General features: G+C 46.4%; 1 protein-coding gene across 1 annotated transcript in view; it reads right to left on the bottom strand.

Annotated features, from left to right (window-relative positions):
* The window catches only part of LOC141145557 (alanine aminotransferase 2-like), a 48,712-nt gene extending 39,318 nt beyond the window's left edge, over positions 1-9,394 (bottom strand). The window contains exon 1 of the mRNA XM_073632347.1: positions 9,272-9,394. Coding sequence (XP_073488448.1) covers positions 9,272-9,394 — 123 coding nt within the window. The remainder of the gene's footprint in view (positions 1-9,271) is intronic.
* Between the last annotated feature and the right edge of the window lie 14,031 nt (positions 9,395-23,425).

Here is a 23,425-nt window from a genome sequence, read left to right as displayed (position 1 = left end):
TGAAAATTGGCCTGGGCAGGAAGGTGTCAAAGTGCCTGGTACTGAAGTGGTTAAATATCGTGCCTGGGGGGTGTCTATAGTATGCCTGTAAATTGGCACAGTTTTCCAGTGTTTAAAACAGTACCACAGCAAAATGACATTTCTAAAAGGAAAAAAAGTAATTTAAAACTGATCGCGGCTGTAATAAATTGTCGGGTCTCGGCAATATAGATAAAAATCATTGAAAAAAACGGCATGGGTTCCCCCAGTCCATTACCAGGTCCTTTGGGTCTGGTATGAATATTAAGGGGAACCCCGAACCAAGAAAAAATAAATTGCGCGGGGGTCCCCCAAAATCCATACCAGACCTTTATCAGAGCACGCAACCAGGCAGGCCGCAGGAAAAGAGGGGGGACAAGAGAATTGCCCCCCCCTCCTGAACCGTACCAGGTCCCCAAAGCACCTTGTCCCCATGTTGGCCTCATCCTTACAACCCTTGCCCAGTGGTTGTGGGGGTCTGTGGGCGGGGGGGGGGGCTTATTGGAATCTGGAAGCCCCCTTTAACAAGGGGACCCCCATATCCCAGCTTCCCCCCCCCATGTGAATTGGTAACGGTACATTGTACCCCTACCATTTCACAAAAAAAGAGTCAAAAGTAGTAAAAAGGACAGGAGACACTTTGGGACAAGTCCTTTATTAAAAAATTAACAAATAAAAATGTCCCGCAATGTAGATCCATCCACGCAACCTAAAATAGAAAAAAAAGCCGTATGTCACTTACCTTACAACGGAGTCCGAAATGACGAGGGCGGCCTCTTGCACGGTCCCGGTCCTAGCACCCCTGGAGGTTTAGACAGGAACTGCTAGGGCAGCGGAAGGGTGCAGGTGCCTGCAGACAGGTGGCTGAAGATCAGGAACACCGGAGCCTTCGTGGTAGAGGTGAGACACTGATCACCAGACTAGTCCAGAAAAGGTCTAACTAGGTCACTTGCAGAGTCAGGAACAGGCAGGAGTTGGCAACAGGGTGGCAGTGAAGTACACAAGCGGAAGGCAGGCTCGTAGTCTGGGACAGGCAGAGGTTGGCAACAGACTGGCAGCGAAGTACAAGGTCAGGAGACAGAGCCGTAGTCAGAAGTCCAAGCCGGGGTTGATGCAGGTAGCAGAGGCAGACAAAGATGCAGGATCAGGATCAATCAAGCAAGACCGCAACGGATACACAGGAACGAGCTGAAGACAATCCAGCACTGACACCAAGTCAGCTCTTCATTTAAATAGGGCGCCGTGCTTCATGATTAGTTGGCGTGTGCGCGTGCGCACGTACACCTGCTCGTGTAGGTGCGCCAGTGCGCATGCTTGGTCCGGGGCTTGTTCTTTCTTGCCTAACACACGTTCGTATTGGAGGAACAAAGATTGACGGCTGGCGTACGGGAACGAACGTTTGCTACGATGGTTCTCTGACACGTAACAGCTCTGCTTCCATGGGAGGCTCTCGCCGAGTGACGCTTCTTCTCGGTGACAGCTGTTATATAGCTGCGGGCGGGGCCACCTGGTGACGTAAACGGTGACCCCGCCCCCTCTGACTCCACGTGAAGAAGGCAGGGTCGCCCGTTTACATCACCGAGTGGCCCGGCTCTCAGCTATATAACAGCTGTCATCGAGAAGAAGCCTCACTTGGCGGGAGCCTCCCATGGAGGCGGGGCTGTTTCTGCTTTTTTTTCCTGCTCGTCGGGCGGCATGAAATGGATCTACATCGCGGGGCATTTTAATTTTTTCATTTTTTAATAAAGGACTTGTCCCGAAGTGTCGCCTGACTATTTTTGACACTTTTTTGTGAAATGGTAGAGGTACGATGTGTCCGTTACCAATTCACATAGGGGGTCCCTTTGCCAAGGGGGGCTTTTGGATTTTCGATAAGCCCCCCCACCCGCAGACCCCCACAACCACTGGGCAAGGGTTGTGGGGATGAGGCCCTTGTCCCCATCAACATGGGGACAAGGTGCTTTGGGGACCCCAAAGCACTCTCCCCATGTTGAGGGCATGTGGCCTGGTACGGTTCAGGAGGGGGGCACTCTCTCATCCCCCCTCTTTTCCTGCGGCCTGGCAGGTTGCATGCTCGGATAAGGGTCTGGTATGAATTTTGGGGGGGACCTCTATGCCATTTTTTTATTTTGGTGCAGGGTTCCCCTTAAAATCCATACCAGACCTGAAGGGCAGTGGCGGAACTATAGGGGTCGCTGCAGTCGCACTTGCGACTGAGCCATGCCATTCTGCCGCTGTGGGGGGGGCCCAAGACCCGGCATCTCCCCCTGCACCTCTGGCTTGCCGTTTAGAATGCAGTGGGGGGAGGTGGTAGGCAGCGATCGGCAGCTCTATTGTGCCTGTGGGCGGTGGGATCTCCCTGGAGCTTGTAGTTCTCTCTTCCCGAGTATCAGTGTATACAGTGGAGAGAAGAGGGGAGGGGCCCCTGACCCGGGCAGGTATCAGTTTTACTTTCAGTGAGTCGCTCTGCTTGTACACTGCTGCTGATACATGCCCGTCCAATGCCAATCGCCGCCTCCCACCACCACCAGCCAGGTACATGGGGAACCTCTTGAAGGAGGGGGGGGTCAGCTGTCTGGGGACCCTGATGTAGGGGGGCTTTCTGGGGACATTAATGTAAGGAAGGGACCCTCTGGGGTCCCTGATGTAAGGAGGGGCTCTCTGGGGACCCTGATGTAAGGAGGGGCTCTCTGGGGACCCTGAGGTATGGGGGGCTCTCTGGGGACCCTGATGTATGGGGGCTCTCTGGGGACCCTGATGTATGGGGGGGCTCTCTGGGGACCCTGATGTATGGGGGGGCTCTCTGGGGACCCTGATGTATGGGGAGCTCTCTGGGGACCCTAATGTAAGGAGGGCTCTCTGGGGACCCTGATGTAGGGGGGCTCTCTAGGGACCCTGATGTAAGGGGGGCTCTCTGGGGACCCTGATATAAGGAGGGGCTCTCTGGGGACCCTGATGTTAGGGGGGGCTCTCTGGGGACCCTGATGTTAGGGGGGCTCTCTGGGGACCCTGATGTAAGGAAAGGGGTCTCTGGGAACCCTAATGTAAGGAAAGGGGTATCTGGGGACACTGATGTAAGGGGGGGATCCCTGGGACCCTAATATAGGGGGAGGCTCTCTAAGGACCCTGATGTAAGGGGAGGCTTTCTAGGGACCCTAATGTATGGGGGGCTCTCTGGGGACCCTGATGTAAGGGGGGCTCTCTGGGGACCCTGATGTAAGGGGAGGCTCTCTGGGGACCCTGATGTAAGGGGAGGATCTCTGGGGACCCTAATGTAGGGGGAGGCTCTCTGAGGACCCTTATGTAAGGGTAAGCTTTCTGGGGACCCTAATGTAGGGGGAGGCTCTCTGGGGACTTTGATGTTAAGGGGAGCTCTCTGGGGACCCTAATATAAGTAGGGAGGCTCTCTTGGGACCCTGATGTAAGGGGAGGCTCTCTAGGGACCCTAATGTAGGGGGGGGGCTCTCTGGGGACCCTGATGTAAGGGGGGTTCTCTAGGGATCCTGATGTAGGGGGGGCTTTCTGGGGACATTAATGTAAGGAAGGGGCCCTCTGAGGACACTAATGTAAGGGGGGGGGTTCTCTGGGGACACTGATGTAAGGGAGGCTCTCTGGGGACCCTAATGTAAGGGGGAGGCTCTCTGGGGACCCTGATGTAAGGGGAGGCTCTCTGGGGACCCTGATGTAAGGAGGGGCTCTCTGGGGACCCTGATGCAAGGAGGGGCTCTCTGGGGACCCTGATGTAAGGAGGGGCTCTCTGGGGACCCTGATGTAAGGAGGGGCTCTCTGGAGACCCTGATGTAAGGGGGCTCTCTGGGGACCCTAAAGTAAGGAGTGGCTCTCTGGGGACCCTGATGTTAGAGGGGCTCTCTGGGGACCCTGATGTAAGGAAAGGGGTCTCTGGGGACCCTGACGTAAGGACCCTGATGTAAGGGGAGGCTCTCTGGGGACCCTGATGTAAGGGGAATATCTCTGGGGACCCTAATGTAGGGGGAGGCTCTCTGGGGACCCTTATGTAAGGGTAAGCTTTCTAGGGACCCTAATGTAGAGGAGGCTCTCTGGGGACCCTGATGTAAGGAGGGGCTCTCTGGGGACCTTAAAGTTAAGGGGAGCTCTCTGGGGACCTTGATGTAATGAGGGGGGCTCTGGGGACCCTAATATAAGTAGCAAGGCTCTCTTGGGACCCTGATGTAAGGGGAGGCTCTCTAGGGACCCTAATGTAGGGGGGGCTCCCTGGGGACCCTGATGTAAGGAGGGCCCCCTGGGGACCCTGATGTAAGGGGGGTTCTCTGGGGACCCTGATGTAAGGGGAGGCTCTCTAGGGACCCTGATGTAAGGGGAGGATCTCTGGGGACCATAATATAGGGGGAGACTCTCTAAGGACCCTGATGTAAGGGGAGGCTCTCTGGGGACCCTGATGTAAGGGGGGGGGCTCTCTGGGGACCCTGATGTAAGGAGGGGCTCCCTGGGAATCCTGATGTAAGTGGGGCTCTCTGGGTACCCTGATGTAAGGGGGGATCCCTGGGGACCCTGATGTAAGGGGGGATCCCTGGGGACCCTGATGTAAGGAGGGAGGCTCTCTGGGGACCCTAATATAGGGGGAGGCTCTCTAAGGACCCTGATGTAAGGGGGGGCTCTCTGGGGACCCTGATGTAGGGGGTGGATCCCTGGGGACCCTGATGTAAGTGGGGGATCCGCATTCAGATATGTAACGAGATAGATATATATATATATATATATATATACATACACACATACACACACACACCTATATATATTATATACATGTGTATGCCCGCCAAAGTGTATGACTTTCCTTACTTAGCTGCTATGGGCTCTAGCCCGGGATCTTTTGTAGACCTAACAACGCCCCTGGTGGGGGCCCTTCATGGTTTCTTGCACCGGGGCCCTGAAGATTCTAGTTACACCTCTGCTGAAGGGTCTGGTATGGATTTTGTAGGGGGACCCCTATGCCATTTTTTAAAATAATTTGGTGCAGGGTTACACTTAATATCCATACAAGACCTGAAGGGCCTGGTATGGATTTTGGGGGGACCCCCACACAATTTTTAAAAAAATTTTGGTTCAGGGTTCCCCTTAATATTCTTACCAGACCCAAAGAGCCTGGTAATGGACTGGGGGGGGAACCCATGCCGTTTTTTTTCAATTAGTTTGCCGAGACCCGACAATTCATTACAGCCATGATCAGTTTTAAATTACTTTTTTTGCCTTTAGAAATGTCATTTTGCTGTGGTACTGTTCTAAACACGGGTAAAATGTGCCACTTTGCAGGCATACTATAGACACCTCCAGGCATGGTCAGTACAGAAATCGTCACACAAAAGTCGAAAGTACAAACACGCATGCTCGGAATAAAGGAACGACTGGAAAGACTTTGGTTCTGTAAACCGCCGTTCGTAATCTAGAACTAACATTTGTGACGCGGCAGCTGATGGAATGTTGAAATGCAGCGCACATTCTCTTCTTCTTTAATAGGATAATAATGAAGCTGCTTTGCTGGTGATACTGATATAGTTATGCCAAATGTATTTTAAAAGGCATTTGTTTTGTATGATCTGAAAATCGCAAATCAATGCTCACCAAACCTCTACTAATTTCTACTAACACGAAATTAGGATAGGGGAACCAAAGGGTGGCGCTTGAGAAATGAACTTCCTCTTTATACTCTCATAGTACGTCACTACATTCATGTTTGTCAAACAACAATTTGCGGCTACTTAGTATGCAAGACAAAATCCTGCACACTCGCTTTTGACAAAAATCAGACGCTCGGCCGTACAACAATCAAACTGTGTGTACGAGGCCTTAGTCAGTAGGGTTCAATACTGAGTTGGCCCACCCTTTGCAGCTATAACAGCTTAAACTCTTCTGGGAAGGCCGTCCACAAGGTTTAGGAGTGTGTCTATAGCAGGGACTGCGAGTCAAGCCTTCTCATCCAACATTAGTGCCTGACCTCACAAATGAGCTTCATGAAGAATGGTCAAACATTCCCATAGACACACTCCTAAACCTTGTGGTCACTCTTCCCAGAAGAGTTGAAGCTGTTATAACTGCAGAGGGCAGCCAACTCAATGTTAAACCCTATGGACTAAGGCTGAGATGCCATTAAAGTTCATGTAAACGCAGGTGTCCCAATACTTTTGACAATATATTGTATCTGCACTTACATATACAGATCCTTACCCCAGCCAGGGGTCGTCCTTTTCACTGCTAAGTGATGTAAAAGTCAGCCCACCCAAAAGTAATGTGTCAGCTACAGGTGGAACCTGGTGGTTAGGTGTGACTTACCATTTTTTTTTTTTGATGACTCCTTTGGGGAGACCTCTCTTCCATAATTCCTGGCTCTGTTTTTGCCCACATCGAAGTATTCAGTGTTTCTGTCAACTTGTGTGTGCACATCAGGTGTGGAGGCCCAGGAAGTCAGTGTAGGGATGGTGGGAACCCCTCATAATGGGCACAGCAGGTGTACAGACCTGGGAACTCAGGGCAGGGATGGCAGGAACCTCTCATAATAGGATGCCTTAATAATGGGCAAAGTGTACAGACCTGGGAACTCAGAACAGGGATGGTGGGAACCCCTTATAATGTGCACAATAGGTGTGCATACCTAGGAAGTCAGAGCAGGGATGGTGGGAATGCCTCAAAATTAGCACAGCAGGTCTTCAGGCCTAAAAACTTAGAGCAGGTATGGTGGAAACCCCTCATAATGGTCAAACCAGGCATGCAGATCTGGTATGCAGAATCAGGGATGGTGAGAACCCTTCACACTAGGTACAGCAGATGTACAGACCTGGGAACTCGGAGCAAGGATGTTGGTAACTCCTTGCAATCTGAATTAGGATATATAAACTGTCGGTGAAGTGCTTTGGTCTGTTTGATCACTTTTAAGATTGAATGATGGATAAATGTAGATGGAATTGCTATAAAATTGCCCCATGTATGGCTAGCTATAGCATACATACAATCTGTCCCAGATTTGCTGGGACCGTCCCGGATCTTGTTCCTCTGCCCTGCTGATGCTGTGTCCTGGACCATGTCCCTATTTTGAGTTACTATACATTTGCGGTAACTAAAAGGCATTAATTGTGGGGATTGGGGCTGAAAGTGGATGGTTCCAGCATATTCAGAGGCAGAAACTGGGAGGGACCAACCTGTGAAATGGACATGATGAGCAGTCCCTTCATAGTTAGAGGCAGGGTCTGTGCCGGACAAAACTGTAAAGTGGGCATGATTTGGGCACACCCAAAGTGGGCAGATGAAATGCGCACAGTGAGTGGGGTTATCAGTGTCCCAGGATTTTAAACCATAACATTGGTAACTATTCTATAGGCCTGTAAAAGGGTACATGCGCCTCTTCCCACCTTTGTTACTGTCGATAAAGTGGATTACAGCTACCAGGAATACCTCCCTACACTGCCAGGGTCTGGATCAACTTTTAAAATAGGCACAGGAGTTTAACTTCTGGCAGGATAGAGCCTCACGGGAGGAGCCTTTATGTTGGGTGGAGAAATTATGGCGCTTGTAGTGAATAAATCCTTATAGGAGGAACTATAAATCCTATTAGGTGTAGCCTTTATGCTGGATGGAGACATTGCAATGCCTGTACAAGATAAATCCCCATAGGAGGAGCCTTTATGTTGAAGGAAGCCACTACTGTGCCTACTGCCTCTACAGGATGAATCCTTATAGGAGGAGCTATTACTGAGCCTATGCTTGAGAAATCCCCATAGTAGGAGCCTTAATGTTGGGTGAAACAAATACTGAGCCTATACAAGATAAATCCTTATAGAAGGAGCCTTTATGTTTAAAATTCAGACATTAGTGAGCCTATGCAGGATAAATCCTCCTAGAAGAAGCCTAAATTTTGGGTGGAACCATTACTGAGCCTGTGCAGGATAAATCCTCATAGAAGGAACCTTTATGTTGGGTGTCAATCAAGTGGATTACAGCTACTCAGGAATACCTCCCTCCCCTGCCAGTCTGGATCAACTTTTAAAATAAGCACAAGAGTTTAACTTCTGGCAGGATAAATCCTCACACGAGGAGCCTTTATGTTGGGTGGAAAAATGTTGGCACTTGCACAGGATAAATCCTCATAGGAGGAACTTTTTTGCTGGGTGCAGTCTTTACTGAGCCTATACATGGAAATCCCCATTGGAAGAGTGTTTGTGCAAAGTGGAGCCATTACAAAGCCTGTAAAGGATAAATCCTATTAGGAGGAGCCTTTATGGTGGGTGGAGACACTCAGAGAAGGAGTCTTTTTGTCGGATGGAGCTATTACTTGGCCTGTGCAGAATAAATACTCATAGGAGGAGCCTAACTGTTTAGTGCAACAATTACTGAACCTGTACGGGATAAATCCTCATAGGAAGAGCCTTAGTGCTGGGGGGAGCTATTACTGAGCCTGTAAAGGATAAATCCTTATAGGAGGAGTCGTTATGGTGGGTGGAGCCATTACAAAGCCTGTACAGGCAGGAGGAGCCCTTTTTGTCAGTTGGCGCTATTACCTGACCTGTGCAGAATAAATCCTCATAGAAGGAGCCTTTATGTTGGTTGGAGCCATTACTGAGCCTGCACAAGATAAATCCTTATTGGAGGAGCCTTTATGTTGTTTTATGTTGGGTGGAGCTATTACAAAACCTGTACATGATAAATCGTCATTGGAGGAGCCGTTATGGTGGGTGGAGCCATTACAAAGCCTGTACAGGCAGGAGGAGCTTCATCCATTATGCTGGATGAAGCCATTACAAAGCCTTTACAGTATAAATCATCATAAGAGGAGCTTCTATGTTGAATGGGGCCACTACTGAGCTATACAGGATAAACCCTCATAGGAGGAGACATTACTGAGCCTGTGTAGAATTAATCCTCATGGGAGGAGCCTTTAGGTTGAATAGAGCTACTGCTGAGCCTGTGCACGATACATCCTCATAGGATGAGTCATAATGTTGGGTGGAGCCATTACTGAACTATTACTGAGACTGTGCAGGATAAATCTTCATAGAAGCAGCCTGTATGTTGGGTGGAGCCATTACTGACCTGTACAGAAGTGCTGTATACTATCTAGATTTCTCAAAGTATCCAAACACTTTGGGCATTCAGCACAATAAGAAAACGTTTTGAAGTAGGTATATCTTCCCCTGACACCTCCTGGGTGTATCCAGAAATTCATGGATTCAATCCGTATTTCAACCTTACCTCAGCCAATCACCTCACACATCCATTCTCGCACCTGATTGATCTCCTTCTGTATCTCCACCGCACGGGCTGACACTGACCCCAGAATTGGGACCTTCACATTCAGGACCGCCTGGTTCATCGTCTCCAGGTTCAAGAGTCGCTTCCCAGTTGCCATTTTCCCTGCGGTCAAAAATAGTAAGGCCACATGTCAGCAAATATAAGTGCACACAGAAGAACCATGGAGGTGTGCCGGGGCCCCTTGCCCAGTCTGGAAGGAGCCAAGATTATGGGGTCTTTTTATCTGTGTTCTTATACAACATCCCCCAAGATTCATCATTTTCTCAATGTGAAAAATGTTGAGTGACTGCTGAACTACAGCTGAGTTAATACCAGACTGTCTTCTGATCTACTATGATTGTACTTGCAGTTCAGCAGTCATCCTGGTATGACCTCATCTGTAGTTCAGCAGTCACCCCACTATGGTTGTGTTGGAAAAGAACAGCAGTATGTAATGTAAAGTTGTTAGTATACTGACAATACTGTATCCATTATACCTATCTATGCAGCAGGTGGCGCTGTAGTAATATAGTGTATAGTTCATGTTTTCTATGTTATAACTGCATGTATTATCTATCTGAGTGCATGTACTTGTATATTCCTGTTTCCTGTTCATGTTTCTCCATGCTGTAAGACACGTAATATATTTATCCATGAAAGTAAATCCATATTACTGCATCCAAGAAGCTTCCAGCGCTTATTGCAAGACTCTGCACAATAGGTTTTGGGCCCAGGCACCTAGCAGCACCCCAGGAACCCCCAGCAGAGCCCAACAGTGTCCAGGCACTGGAGAGGATACAGCAAACCCAACAGCCACTGAAGCAAAGAATTCTACAGTGAGTCTGTGAGTACTGTATACAAGCTACTGAATGATGGCAAGTGGTTCAGATGTGAAGTTTACAATAGTAAAGCTGAACAATGCCAATTACCAGCTATGGAAGTTTAAACTACAAATGTTTCTTTGCAAGGATGACTTGTGGAAAGTGCTGAATACAGACAAACCCACAAACGGAGAGAGGAATGGGATAGGAAGGACAGACAGGCAAAAGCAATTATAAGCTTACTAGTGGAAGATGACCAACTTATCCACATAATAACAGAGAAAACGGCCAAAGGTATGTGGACTTCATTACAAAAGCTGTATGAGCGTTCAAGTCTAAACAGCAAACTGTTTTTGCTAAGAAAGTTGTACAAGATGAGACTACAAGAAGGGCAGAAAATGTGTGACCATGTGAATGCTGTGCTGGAGATCATAGAGCAGCTGCGTGTCATCTGAGAGGACATCAAAGATAATTAAATTGTTGCCCTGCTCCTCTGCAGCCTTCCAGAGACATATACTGCTCTCATTAACGCTTTAGAAACCAGACCCGAGCAGGAGCTGACACTGGAACTGCAAAGGGAAATTAATCGATGAATATGACAGAAGGAAAGAAAATATGCACCATGAAGACAAAGCTCTTAAGATGTACAAAGGTATAAAGCATAACAAAGAAAGCAGAGCCTGTTTTCGCTGTAAGAAGACCGGTCACTTAAAAAAGGACTGTTCTATCTGGAAAGCCAAGCAGTGAAAGCTAAAGCTATTCACAAAAGAAAGAGTCCAAGCAATCACAAAGGAAACTGCAGACACATCATGGAGTGGCACCTTTAAAGTAACACAAAGCGGCAAGCCACACGGCTGGTGCATAGATTTAGGTGCAACAAGCCACATGACTAGTGATGAAACCTTCTTCACAAACATTGATTACAGTGCAAAAGACAAAGTTTTCCTAGCAAATGGGAAAAGCATCACTGCCGAAGGTAAAAGCCATGGTTTCCTGAACTGTATTACACCACAAGTCAAGCAGAGTATCCTTGTAAAGAAAGTGCTGTATGTTCCAGAACTAGAAGGCAGCCTTCCATCAGTAAAAAGTCTTGCAAATAACGGTCTCACAGTTAGGTTCCAGGGTGATGAATGCACAATTCTCAATGATAAGCGATTCCTCGCAAAAGAAAAACTAGACGGTCACCTATACAGGCTCATAATCACAGACCAGCAAGCCAATGTAGTGGCTAATGACCTATACAGCAAATGGATTGGAGGACATAGAAAAATTGTGGGCGCAAGACTTTAAAGGCACAGTAATTACTAAATATATGATTAAAATTCTAGTTTATTTAGAAAATATTAAAAAGCAATATAAAACAAAGAGACAAAATAGAGTTCAATTCAGCGTTAAACAGTTTTTAATCATATATTTAGTAATTACTGTGCCTTTAAAGTCTTGCGCCCACAATTTTTCTATGTCCTCCAATCTACTTAGATAAGACGTGCCACCTGTAACCAAACTCGTATCCACATGACCACTATGTGCTGATACGTTCTTTCCAATATTTAATATACAGCAAATGGATCCACTTATGGCACATGCAGCTGGGGAACAGAAGTCCAGAAGCTATACAGGACATTATAAAAAGAGGTTTATCAGAAGATTTGTCAATAGCGCCTTGCAAAGTGCTCATGAAATGCAAGAGCTGTATAGAAGCCAAAAAGCAAAAACCACACGTGCTCCCCTTCCACAGGCATCTCAAAGAAAAAACAGCCGCCCCTCTGCAGCTCATACACAGTGACATATGCGGTCCAATGAAAACTCCCACGTCAGGTGGGAACAGATATCTACTGACTTTCATTGATGATTATTCCAGGTACACAACTACTTATCTGATGAAACACAAAAATGAAACATCAGAGAAACCGCAACAAATTACAATGGAAACCAGGAATAATACGCACGGACAATGGGGGAGAATACATAAGCAAAGAAGTGGCCTCTTATCTGAAGAGACAAGAAATAGTACACCAGACAAGCGCACCATGCACTCCTTAACAAAACAGTGTAGCAGAAAGGAAAAATTGCATTCTTTTAGAAATGGCCAGGTGCATGTTGTCTGATGCCAACCTACCTCACAAGTACTAGGGAGAAGCAGTTAGGACTGCAACCTACCTACAAAACAGACTACCCTCAAGAGCCATTAAAAATACTTCATTTGAAATGTGGCATGGATCAAAGCCTAGCATAGGGCACATCAGAGTGTTTGGATGTAAAGCATATGCCTATATTCCAAGTGAAAAGCGATCCAAGCTGGAGAACAGAGCCATAGAGGGCATTGTAGTAGGCTACAGTGAGCAAACTAAGGGTTACAGAATCCTACACCCAAAGACTGACAATAAGCCGTAGTGTTTATTTTGATGAGAGCCCATCACCAGAAACACTGATCCCTGAAAGCTGTGAAGTGAATATGCCAAGCAAACCAGAAGAAAAGGTCAACCAAACCGAACCTATGCAGGCATCAGAACAAGAGGTGGAACTCACAATGCCGAAATCAAGTTCCCCACCAGATCCTGCTGAACTGACTTAAGTCAGAAGATCCACTTGGGCTACAAAGGGGATACCACCCCACCAGCTATCATACACTGTCAAAACACACAGCATACTTAGAACCAACATCCCGGGAAGACATAGGAAAACTGCCAAAACGTGAAGCCAATAAATGGAGAGAGGCAGCAGAAGAAGAATTAAAGTCACTTCAAGAAAATAAAACCTGGACACTCACAGAGCTCCCTCCTAACTGAAAAACTATAGGAAGTAAGTGGACTTTAAAAAAAAAGTCAGACGCAGAAGGGAATATCCACAAATACAAAGACAGACTAGTTGCCAAGGATTACCCTCAGAAATTTGGTGAAGATTATGATGAAACATTCGCTCCCCTCGTAAAACACTCCACCATCAGAGCGCTTCTTATGCCCCGTACACACGGTCGGATTTTCCGAAGGAAAATGTGTGATAGGACCTTGTTGTCGGAAATTCTGACCGTGTGTAGGCTCCATCACACATTTTCCATCGGATTTTATGACACACAAAGTTTGAGAGCAGGATATAAAATTTTCCGACAACAAAATCCGGAAATTCCGATCGTGTGTATACAAATCCGACGGACAAAGTGCCACACATGCTCAGAGTAAATAAAGAGATGAAAGCTATTGGCCACTGCCCCGTTTATAGTCCCGACCTACGTGTTTTACGTCACTGCGTTTAGAACGATCGGATTTTCCGACAACTTTGTGTGACCGTGTGTATGCAAGACAAGTTTGAGCCAACATCCGTCGGAAAAAATCCTAGGATTTTGTTGTCAGGATTTCCGAACAAAGTCCGACCGTGTGTACGGGGCATTAGTGTTGCAACCAGAAAGGGTCAATCCTAGGACCAAACACATTGATGTCAAAAATCACCTACTGAGGGACAATCAAGAGCAAGGTGTTATTGACATTCAATACTGTCCATCAGAGGAGATGACTGCTGATGCACTCACCAATCCTTTATTGAAGGAACATCATAGTTATTTCCAGAAGGGGCTGAATATAATTTGACAAAGCTCATTCTGTTGAGAAGGGGTGTTGGAAAAGAACAACAGCATGTAATGTAAAGTTGTTAATAAGCTGACAATACTGTATGCATTATGCCTATCTATGCAACAGGTGGCGCTGTAGTATTATAGTGTATAGTTCATGTTTTCTATGCTGTAAAATCATGAATTGTCTATCTCAGCGCATTTTCTTGTATATCCCTGTTTCTGGTTCATGTTTCTCCATGCTATACGATATGTAATATATTTCTCCATGAAAGTAAAGCCATATTACTGCATCCAAGAAGCTTCCAGCGCTTATTGCAATACTCTGAGTCTGCACAATAGGTTGCACATATAGTTTAGTAAGTTAGTCTGTTACGATCTCACCTGTAGTTCAGCATTCACCTCACTATGACTGTACATGTAGTTCAGCAGTCATAATGCTATGACTGTACATGTAGGTCAGCAGTCAGTTCTGTATGATCTTATCTGTAATTCAGACAGTCACCCCACTATGACTGAACATATCGTTTAGCAGTCAATCCAGTATGATATTACCTATAGTTCAGCAGTGACCCTACTATGACTGTACATGTAGTTCAGCAGTCAGTCCGGTATGATCTCACCTGTAGCTCAGCAGTCACCCCGCTATGTCTGTACATGTAGTTCAGCAGTCAGTCCGGTATGATCTCACGTATAGCTCAGCAGTCAACCCGCTATGTCTGTACATGTAGTTCAGCAGTCAGTCCAGTATGATCTCACCTATAGCTCAGCAGTCACCCCGCTATGTCTGTACATGTAGTTCAGCAGTCAGTCCAGTATGATCTCACCTGTAGCTCAGCAGTCACCCCGCTATGACCGTACATGCAGTTTGGTGGTAAGGTAATAAATATCAGTGAAGCATTAAATAAAAAATTAAGTCTGTGTGTATCTGTCGGGTTATTGTATAATCCACAGAAAGAACACCTATTAACTGACGGAGTAAGGATGATTATTTATATGTGCAGCACTCATGATATTGATGTTCAGAAAACATCAATTAGATCTGTAAAGCAAATGCAATGAGCTTGTCTATAGGACATCAAAGCGGTTTCACCGGGACCCTTTTCTACATTGGAGCACCATGTCCCATGAAGAACAGAGAGCATTCACTTAGAATAGTAAATGTAAACAACATGAATATTAGTACCTAAGGTGGTGATGTGTTCAGATTGAATGCCCAATCCTGTACTAAAAAAAAAGTATTTTTTTTAAATGTCCTTTACATGTGATTGGGTATTCAGTGTGAACACCGTTCCGCCTTATATACTATCATTAATTTTGCAAAGTGTACATTCACCACTCCAGACTCTACATCTCTGGAATACAGGAGATCAGGTGACCTTTTCTCCGGTGCACAGACCCTGAGCTGGATTACACCACATGTGCAAACTCTGCTGCTTCAATAGGCTCGGTTGTTCACACCTTTCCAGGCTCGGTCACTGAATAGAGGATGACCTCTCCCGATGTTCCCTCTATTGCCCCGGGTTTATTGCACAGTTTGTGAGATATTACTTAATTAATTGTAGCGCCCACCTGTTTAGGTGAGTGCTATAATAGAGAGTTAGGTGTAGAATTAGGCCAAAATTGCCAGTGTTTCACCCTGCGGTGTAAAACTGGTGGGTTTGATTGGCATGGGAGGTTTACTAGAGTAGAGGAGGGTGTGACCCCTGCACTTTGCTTGAGCAGTTTCCTCTATTTTTCCATGTTTTGACCTGAAGGATGGGAGGAATACAAGTTAGAGTGACAGGTAGTTCTGGAAGACCCAATCATTAATTTGTTTGGGCAGAGGCGGGACTTCTATAAAAGGTTTGGTACGTGCTTCCTGGGGTTCTTGTTGGAGGATGTAGGATCCAGGAGGATTCGTGTGGGTGCTCTCCCCTATGAGGGGGGAGGGGACGCATGCTATGGAGGAGAAATGCAGAAGGAGAAGAGACTGCAGGAAATCTTTCTTAATGCTTGCCGTTACTGACACACAAGGACTGGGAGAGGATCTTCTATGTGCGACATGGATGATCACTCAGCAACACATGTGAGTGTAACCCAGGGGAACAGTACTTCTGAGAGACTTTATAGGGATTAGTGTGCGGGCTCAGGAGAACAGAGCTGGGCCTTAGAGAACTCGGCCAACCTCGGCTTTATGGGACATGGTATGATAAACAAAATATGTTTAATTTTCGATCGTTAACCTTTACTGCCCATTCACTATTGGACGGGGAAGGCTGTTTTTGATTGACTTTTTTTGACTTTTTTCTTTAATCATTTTTAAATTTTTTTGTTTCTTCATGAATATTGAGTGAACCTTCATTGGAAATTAACAATAGTACATATGTTTACCTTAAGGAAGGGTGTTTGCCCTCTCTTAAGATGGTGACTTAGATCGCAGGACGCCTGGAGCTCAGAGTGGGGCGTTCTGTTTAGTGTGCAGGATATTTAAGGTGGTGAGTCAGCACGCCACCCGTGCCCCTGGAAGACGTCAGTTGTGACGAAACAGTATAGGGAGGAGCGGTGTGCTGACGTCCCCACATACCACGCTGATCCCGGAAGCAACGGGCAGCATACTGAAGCCGGCCGGCCTATTTTTTTTTAAACAAGCCTTTGATTTACAACATAATTGTAAGTGCATTTCTTTTTTATCCAATAAACTGTGTGAAAACGTATTACGCTATGGAAGCCTTTTTTATGTATCCTTTTATGGGGGATGAGTACCCATCCATGGCCTAGAAGATTCATGGTGGGGAGAAAATATTAGGATCCATCCTTATCAAAGACCCAAGGCTGGGGTAGAAAGCCACATGCCTGCATGATCTCCTGTAATAAGAGATCTTAGGAGCTGATAAGGGGCAGCATTTTTATTGGTGGAGGAACCCTTCTGTCACCACGTTCTTCTGGGTGTTATGGTCGCATGATTCACACCGCATGGATGCTTGTCTTACCTACCCTTGAAGGATTGTTCTGCCAGTGAACTTTTTTTCCTTTATATCTTTGGAATGGACTGAATATACTCATTTATCCATGTTTTCCATTTTTTGATGTATTTCAAATTTTTTTTCACTGTTTGTCACGTTATAATGGGTGCATAATCATTTTATTTAGAGGTGACTGAATTGTTTCATTTACGTTTATCACTCAATTTTTATAGCGCAGCTACTTTTGTCTTTTGTATCTTAGGCCCCTTTCACACGAGGCGGGCTCCGTTTCTACGGAGCCCGCCTCGGTCCGCCGGCTCAGCGGGAGATCAGTCCGTTGATCTCCGCTGAGCCGGCGGATGACAGGTCCCTCTCTGCTCACTGAGCGGGGAGGGGCTTGTCAGGCGCCGCTGCCGCCTATGGAGGGATCGGACGAAAACGGACAGCGTGTCCGTTTTCGTCAGATCTCACCCGATCCGATCCGCCAGCGACGGATCTGGACGTAGAGCCATACGTCTGCTTTTAGCGGATCGGACGGGGTCGGATGTCAGCGGACATGTCTCCGCTGACATCCGACGCTCCATAGGCTAACATGGATCGCCCGTTCAGGTCCGCCGTCAAAACTGACAGGCGGACCTGAACGGTCCGATCGTGTGAAAGGGGCCTTAGAGAACTAATACCCTGGGGGAATCCGGAAAGTCATCTCCTGAGCTTTATTCAGAGTATCGTTCATGGAGTTAGAATCAGAAGGACTGTACGGTCAGGAGTTGGTGGCTAACAGGAGGAAGGAGAGTTGCATTATATTATGAGGATTCATGCCAGATAGAAGCTTTAATAACGAGGGTTTCGTTTATTCTGGATTTAAAGTTGTATTCCTTATCACTTGAAACACCGGAAGTTATTCAGAGTGACTTTCCGGTGCAATGCAGCATTAAACATGGATGGAAGTTTTACTAACGAAAGCTTCTTTTGTTCTGGATTGAATGTTGTATTCCTCATTACTTAAACCACCGGAAGTTATTCAGAGTGACTTTCCGGTGCAGTGCAGCATTTAACATGGAACCACAATAAAGATGTACATAGTTCAACTGTTTAATGACTGTCTGCATGTCATATCCTTGGAGGGAATGGGGGTAATGGAAGGCACTTCAGGGAAGAACGAACTTTTAGCCGCTCCTACGGGAGTAGGGCGCTTCATAATATTTACCTAAAAATCAATTTTCATAGGGTGAGAATGACACAAGAAGATAAAATTCACGGTATAGCCAGCTTGTTATGGATATGAATGACAATCCTGAGAGTCAGGGGCATAAGTACAAATCGTGGGGCCCCATACCCCACGTTCATGGGGTACACCTGGCAATGTCACAGCATGATCCTGAGCATTGGAGAAATCAGACAACCTCTCTAATGGGGCCCCTTTCCACTCTAATGCCCCGTACACACGGTCGGACATTGATCGGACATTCCGACAACAAAATCCATGGATTTTTTCCGACGGATGTTGGCTCAAACTTGTCTTGCATACACACGGTCACACAAAGTTGTTGGAAAATCCGATCATTCTGAACGCGGTGACGTAAAACACGTACGTCGGGACTATAAACGGGGCAGTGGCCAATAGCTTTCATCTCTTTATTTATTCTGAGCATGCGTGGCACTTTGTGCGTCGGATTTGCGTACACACGATCAGAAATTCCGAAAACGGATTTTGTTGTCGTAAAATTTTATCTCCTGCTCTCAAACTTTGTGTGTCGGAAAATCCGATGGAAAAAGTCCGATGGAGCCCACACACAGTCGGAATTTCCGACAACACGCTCCGATCGCACATTTTCTGTCGGAAAATCCGACCGTGTGTACGGGGCATAAGGCCCCATAGCAGTCACCTGGACTGCTTTGTCTATATTTACACCATTGCTGGAAGTGAAGGATCCCTGGGGCATAAACCACATGCGAAGATGAGTCTTGACACCTGGGGATCAATATCTCTAGTGAATGGCAGACCCAGAAGAGATCTGATACAAATGTATAATGGAGAGGACAGACTAATGACTGGAAGCGGCTCCACTCACCCATCATTTCTTTTAGGTGACCAAACAGATGCGCTAAATTCTTTGGGAACCTTGTAAAAAAAAACAGCTTACATCTACCTATCATGTGTGACCATACCTTGGAACTTGTCGGATCTCAGCCAGCCATTCCAGATTTTTGGCACACGTTACAAGCCGGGCTCAGTTCTCTGAGTTTCCAGAGGTGTACCTATGGGGTGCCTTATTTTTGTCACTGACGTACTGTGGTGCAATGTTGCACTACCCCCATAGTAGTAGTCGCTGGATAGGATGGGTCCTTTGCTCTTTGCCTCAACCTTTTCAAGAACCTCAACCTCTCTTACACACCAGGTTGAGTGTACAAACGCCCAAACATAATTAATTACTGAAAGGCATAATTGGTACCTAATAGCAGTGCTATATCAAGAAACAGGCACCGAACCAATTAGCAGAGATAAACATTGTCACTTAAGAGTAATAACCAGGTAAGCACAAAATAAAACGACAATGGAGGTGACACTGTTCAGCATGCAAAGTGACTAATGCCGCGTACACACGAGCGGACTTTTCGACCGGACTGGTCCCGCCGGTCTATCCGACGGACTTTCAGCGGACTTCCGACGGACTTTCCTAATGAACGGACTTGCCTACACACGATCACACCAAAGTCCGACGGATTCGTACGTGATGACATACGACTGGACTAAATCAAGGAAGTTCATAGCCAGTAGCCGTCGGTTTTTGTCCGTTGGACTAGCATACAGACGAGCGGACTTTTCGACCGGACTCGAGTCCGTCGGACAGATTTGAAACACGTTTCATTTCTAGGTCCGTCAAACTTTTGAGAAAACAAAGTCCGCTGGAGCCCACACATGATCGAATTGTCCAACGGACTCCGGTTCGCTGGACCAAGTATGCCGTAAAGTCCGGTCGTGTGTACGCGGCATTAGGCATAAGGTGACATTTAACATCCATAGCAGCATAAACAGTAGCAACACCACCTGTGGTGCAGCTTTAAGTAAGCAGTAGTGAAACTTGATTTATCAAATGCAGGAACTATGTTAGGCCTAAACCGACTGGGTGTACACTGTCAGTATTCAAAATGGTAAAGAGAAAGAAGGGGATTGACAAGATGGTTTTACATGAGAGGCAGTCCCTTGGGTTGTTCTTCTGCCGGCTATCGTTGAGGCCATTTAAGAAGCATTGGTGCATTTAATGATGGTCTTATTGAACCTGTATGCTGTAAATGTGGTAAGGTGCAGTGCAGTTTTGACACAGGGTGAGCAGAAGAGGAGAGGTACAGATACCAGCCACCATGAAAGAGGAATTCTTAGGGAGGCTGCGAGAGATGCGGGTGCAGCAAAGGACCAGTGCCAATGCAGGTCCTGCTGGGATGGTTTGACTCTGTCCACCGGCAACTCTGAAAGGAAGAGCTGGACTGAGAGCTGCACTGCCAGGGAAAAATTCTCCCCTCCATCCACGAAAGGTACTGGACGCAGTATGAAATGCAGATGCTGTTATTGGGGGAAAAACTGCACAAGTGGACAGCTGAGTTAAGCAGGCTGGTTCGGGCAAAGATGCGGCTGGATGAGAGGTACAGAGCCTTCCGCTGGAGTGTAGCCCAAGTGTGCCCTCGGACAGCGGACGACAGCCTGACGGAAGGATTTGGCTACGGCAGCCTGGGGCTGTTGTACAGGAGGCTGTCACAGGACCCTGACTTTTGGAGCGATCTGGAGTGGCATTTGGAGGAAATCATGGAGTACAGAGACCGGAGGCTGATCATCTCGGAGGTGAACTGTTCAGGAATGGGAGCTGGAGATCGCCTGCAGATGGATGCTAGACTCCAAGCTGAAGTGTTGACAATGGAGTGGAGTGACAATGTGCTTTGCCCACCTCCGGCTATGGAAGCGGACCTCTTATGGCGGATGCAGCAAGTGTTGACTCACACTGACGAACCGGTTTCTGCACAGGATGAACTTGGATGGAGGAATGCATCTGTCCAGCAGTCAGATGAGGGCATGGGAGATGGAGCAGGCGGCTCATCTCCCCAGTGGCAGTTGAAGGACCTGGGAGAGGAGATAGTGAACCTCTTTCCCCAGCCACCAGCTCCGGAGACTGGGGATTTAAAGAGGAGCTCCTTCAGAAAAAAATTAAAAGTCAGCAGCTACAAATACTGTAGCTGCTGACTTTTAATATCAGGGCACTTACCTGTCCATGAATCTAGCGATGTCCTAGCACATTATAACATTATGTGCATTACGCATACTAGCACATTATGACATTGCCTTGCAGGGAAATGTTTTTTGTTTGTTTTTAACGCTGGATAATGCTGTGGTTCCCACAGTAAGTCAGTAATAACAGTTTGCATTTATAGGCTGTTCCAGCAACAGCACCCTGTACGATGTAGGACTCCACCATTAATTATTATGCAGAATGTTCCTGTTTTCTCCAGTTTCATGATCTGACGGCTCTGCGGTGTCTGTCCAGTATTTGTTTTTTTTTTTGGAACCATGCAGCATTGTTGGGTGCTGTTGCAGCCTCTGTCCTTCAAGTGGCGATAAAACCCTTCATAAGGGAGACCCCCCCCCCACCTTCTTGGCCATGCCTTCAGCTGTTTGAAATAAATTCCAGGAAACCATAAAATCTGGATCCAGACCTCAGAACACAAAACACATCCTGATCACAAAGGTCGGGCCTTGGCTGAGAGCCCTGAAATACCAATCAGTTGTGCAAGACCAAAGAGCCGCGCTGTCAGAAGATCGCTCCGGCGAAGAGCTCCGCTCCTAATTACAAAGTTTGAACGTCCTCCGGCTAAGCATCCCAAAATAGGAGTATTGGGGGAGATGGGATGATGGGATGGCCATTGGTAAAGCTGAACACTAGCTGGAGATATAGATACTCAATAATGCTGTTCTCTAATCAATAATACATCAATATCTATCTATCTATCTATCTATCTATCTATCTATCTATCTATCTATCTATCTATCTATCTATCTATCTATCATCTCCTGAATTTTTCACACCTTGGATACTTTCTTTCATTTCCTGTTGTGTCTCTTGGACAGGAAATTAGGAAAAAATCTCCCTGGTAGGACACGGATGTTATTAACCACTTAAGGACCGGAAGATTTTTTTCCCCCTTCCTAACCGGGCCATTTTTTGCGATACGACACTGCCTCACTTTTACTGACAATTGCGCGGTTGTGCGACGTTGTACGCAAACAAAAAAAAGCAAAAAAATTGACGTCTTTTTTTCCCACAAATAGAGCTTTCCTTTGGTGGTATTTGATCACCTCTGCGGTTTTTTATTTTTTGCGCTATAAACAAAAAAAAAAGACCGACAATTTTGAAAAAAAAACAATATTTTTTATTTTTTGCTATAATAAATATCCAAAAAAAAAATAAAAAATTTTCTTCATCAGTTTAGGCCAATATGTATTCTATTACATATTTTTGGTTAAAAAAAAAAAAAAAAAAAAAAAAAAAAGCAATAAGTGTATATTGATTGGTTTGCGCAAAAGTTTTAGCGTCTACAAAATAGGGGATAGATTTATGAGATTTTTGTTTTTCTATTATTTTTTTTTTTACTAGTAATGGCGGTGATCAGCGATTTTTAATGGGACTGCGACATTGCAGGAGACGGATCAGACACTTTTGACACTTTTTTGGGACCATTGTCATTTATACAGCGATCACAGCTATAAAAATGCACTGATTACTCTATAAATGACACTGGCAGGGAAGGGGTTAACACTGGTGGTGAACAAGGGGTTAAATGTGTTCCCTAGGGAGGTGTTTCTAACTGTGTTCGGGAGGGGACTGACTGGAGGAGGAGAGAGATCACTGTTCCTAATGACTAGGAACAGATAATCACTCTCTACTCCCCTGACAGAACGGGGATCTGTCTGTTTACATTGACAGATCCCCTCTCTGGCTCTCTGCTCTCTGTGGAGCGACCACGGGTGGCCGGCGGGCATTGCGGCCGCCGGCCACGCGCATCGGCTCCCCATGCAGTGGGCACACGCCACCTGCTATAGCTCTTATAAGAGCCAGCGTACAGCTACGGCGATTTGTGGCAATGAGCCGACCTGCCGCTGTATAATGACGGCGGCTGGTCGGCAAATGGTTAAAAAAAAAACAGCTGTTAACCATTCCCTATTCTCCAAAAAAAAGTAGGAGGTGCTTAAAAAAATTTCCAGCCTATCAGAGCACACCAACAGCAATGCAGAGAACAGCAGATGGACATCATTATTTGTTACCTTCACCAGGCCACACAGGCTGTAGCCTAAGAACCCAGATCTTAGGGGGCAGCGAGCTTTCCCTCTCACCAATGTCTAAATCTCAGCTGCTCAGTAAAAATGTTTTTTTTATTGCTAAAAGTGGTATTAAACTCCAAACCAATGATGTAATATATATTGCAGCTTACCAATCATTAGATGTGGTGGCTGCATTAGTTTTTTTTTTTAAGGCTTTTCCCTCCCCCCTCTGTTTTCATCTGGTGATCTGGCCAGTAACACGCCTCCTGTATTGGAGCGCCCCCACTCCAGATGAAGGAGCACAGGAGGAACAGCAGACAGCAGCTTTGTTGAAGGAGCACAGGAGGAACAGCAGACTGCAGCTTTGTTGAAGGAGCACAGGAGGAACAGCAGACTGCAGCTTTGTTGAAGGAGCACAGGAGGAACAGCAGACAGCAGCTTTGTTGAAGGAGCACAGGAGGAACAGCAGACAGCAGCTTTGTTGAAGGAGCACAGGAGGAACAGCAGACAG

This window comes from Aquarana catesbeiana, linkage group LG05 (genome assembly GCF_042186555.1).
Source record: "Aquarana catesbeiana isolate 2022-GZ linkage group LG05, ASM4218655v1, whole genome shotgun sequence".
Classification (NCBI taxonomy): domain Eukaryota; kingdom Metazoa; phylum Chordata; class Amphibia; order Anura; family Ranidae; genus Aquarana; species Aquarana catesbeiana.
Note: the sequence above shows the minus strand (reverse complement) of the source record. Positions and strands in the feature narration are given on the sequence as shown.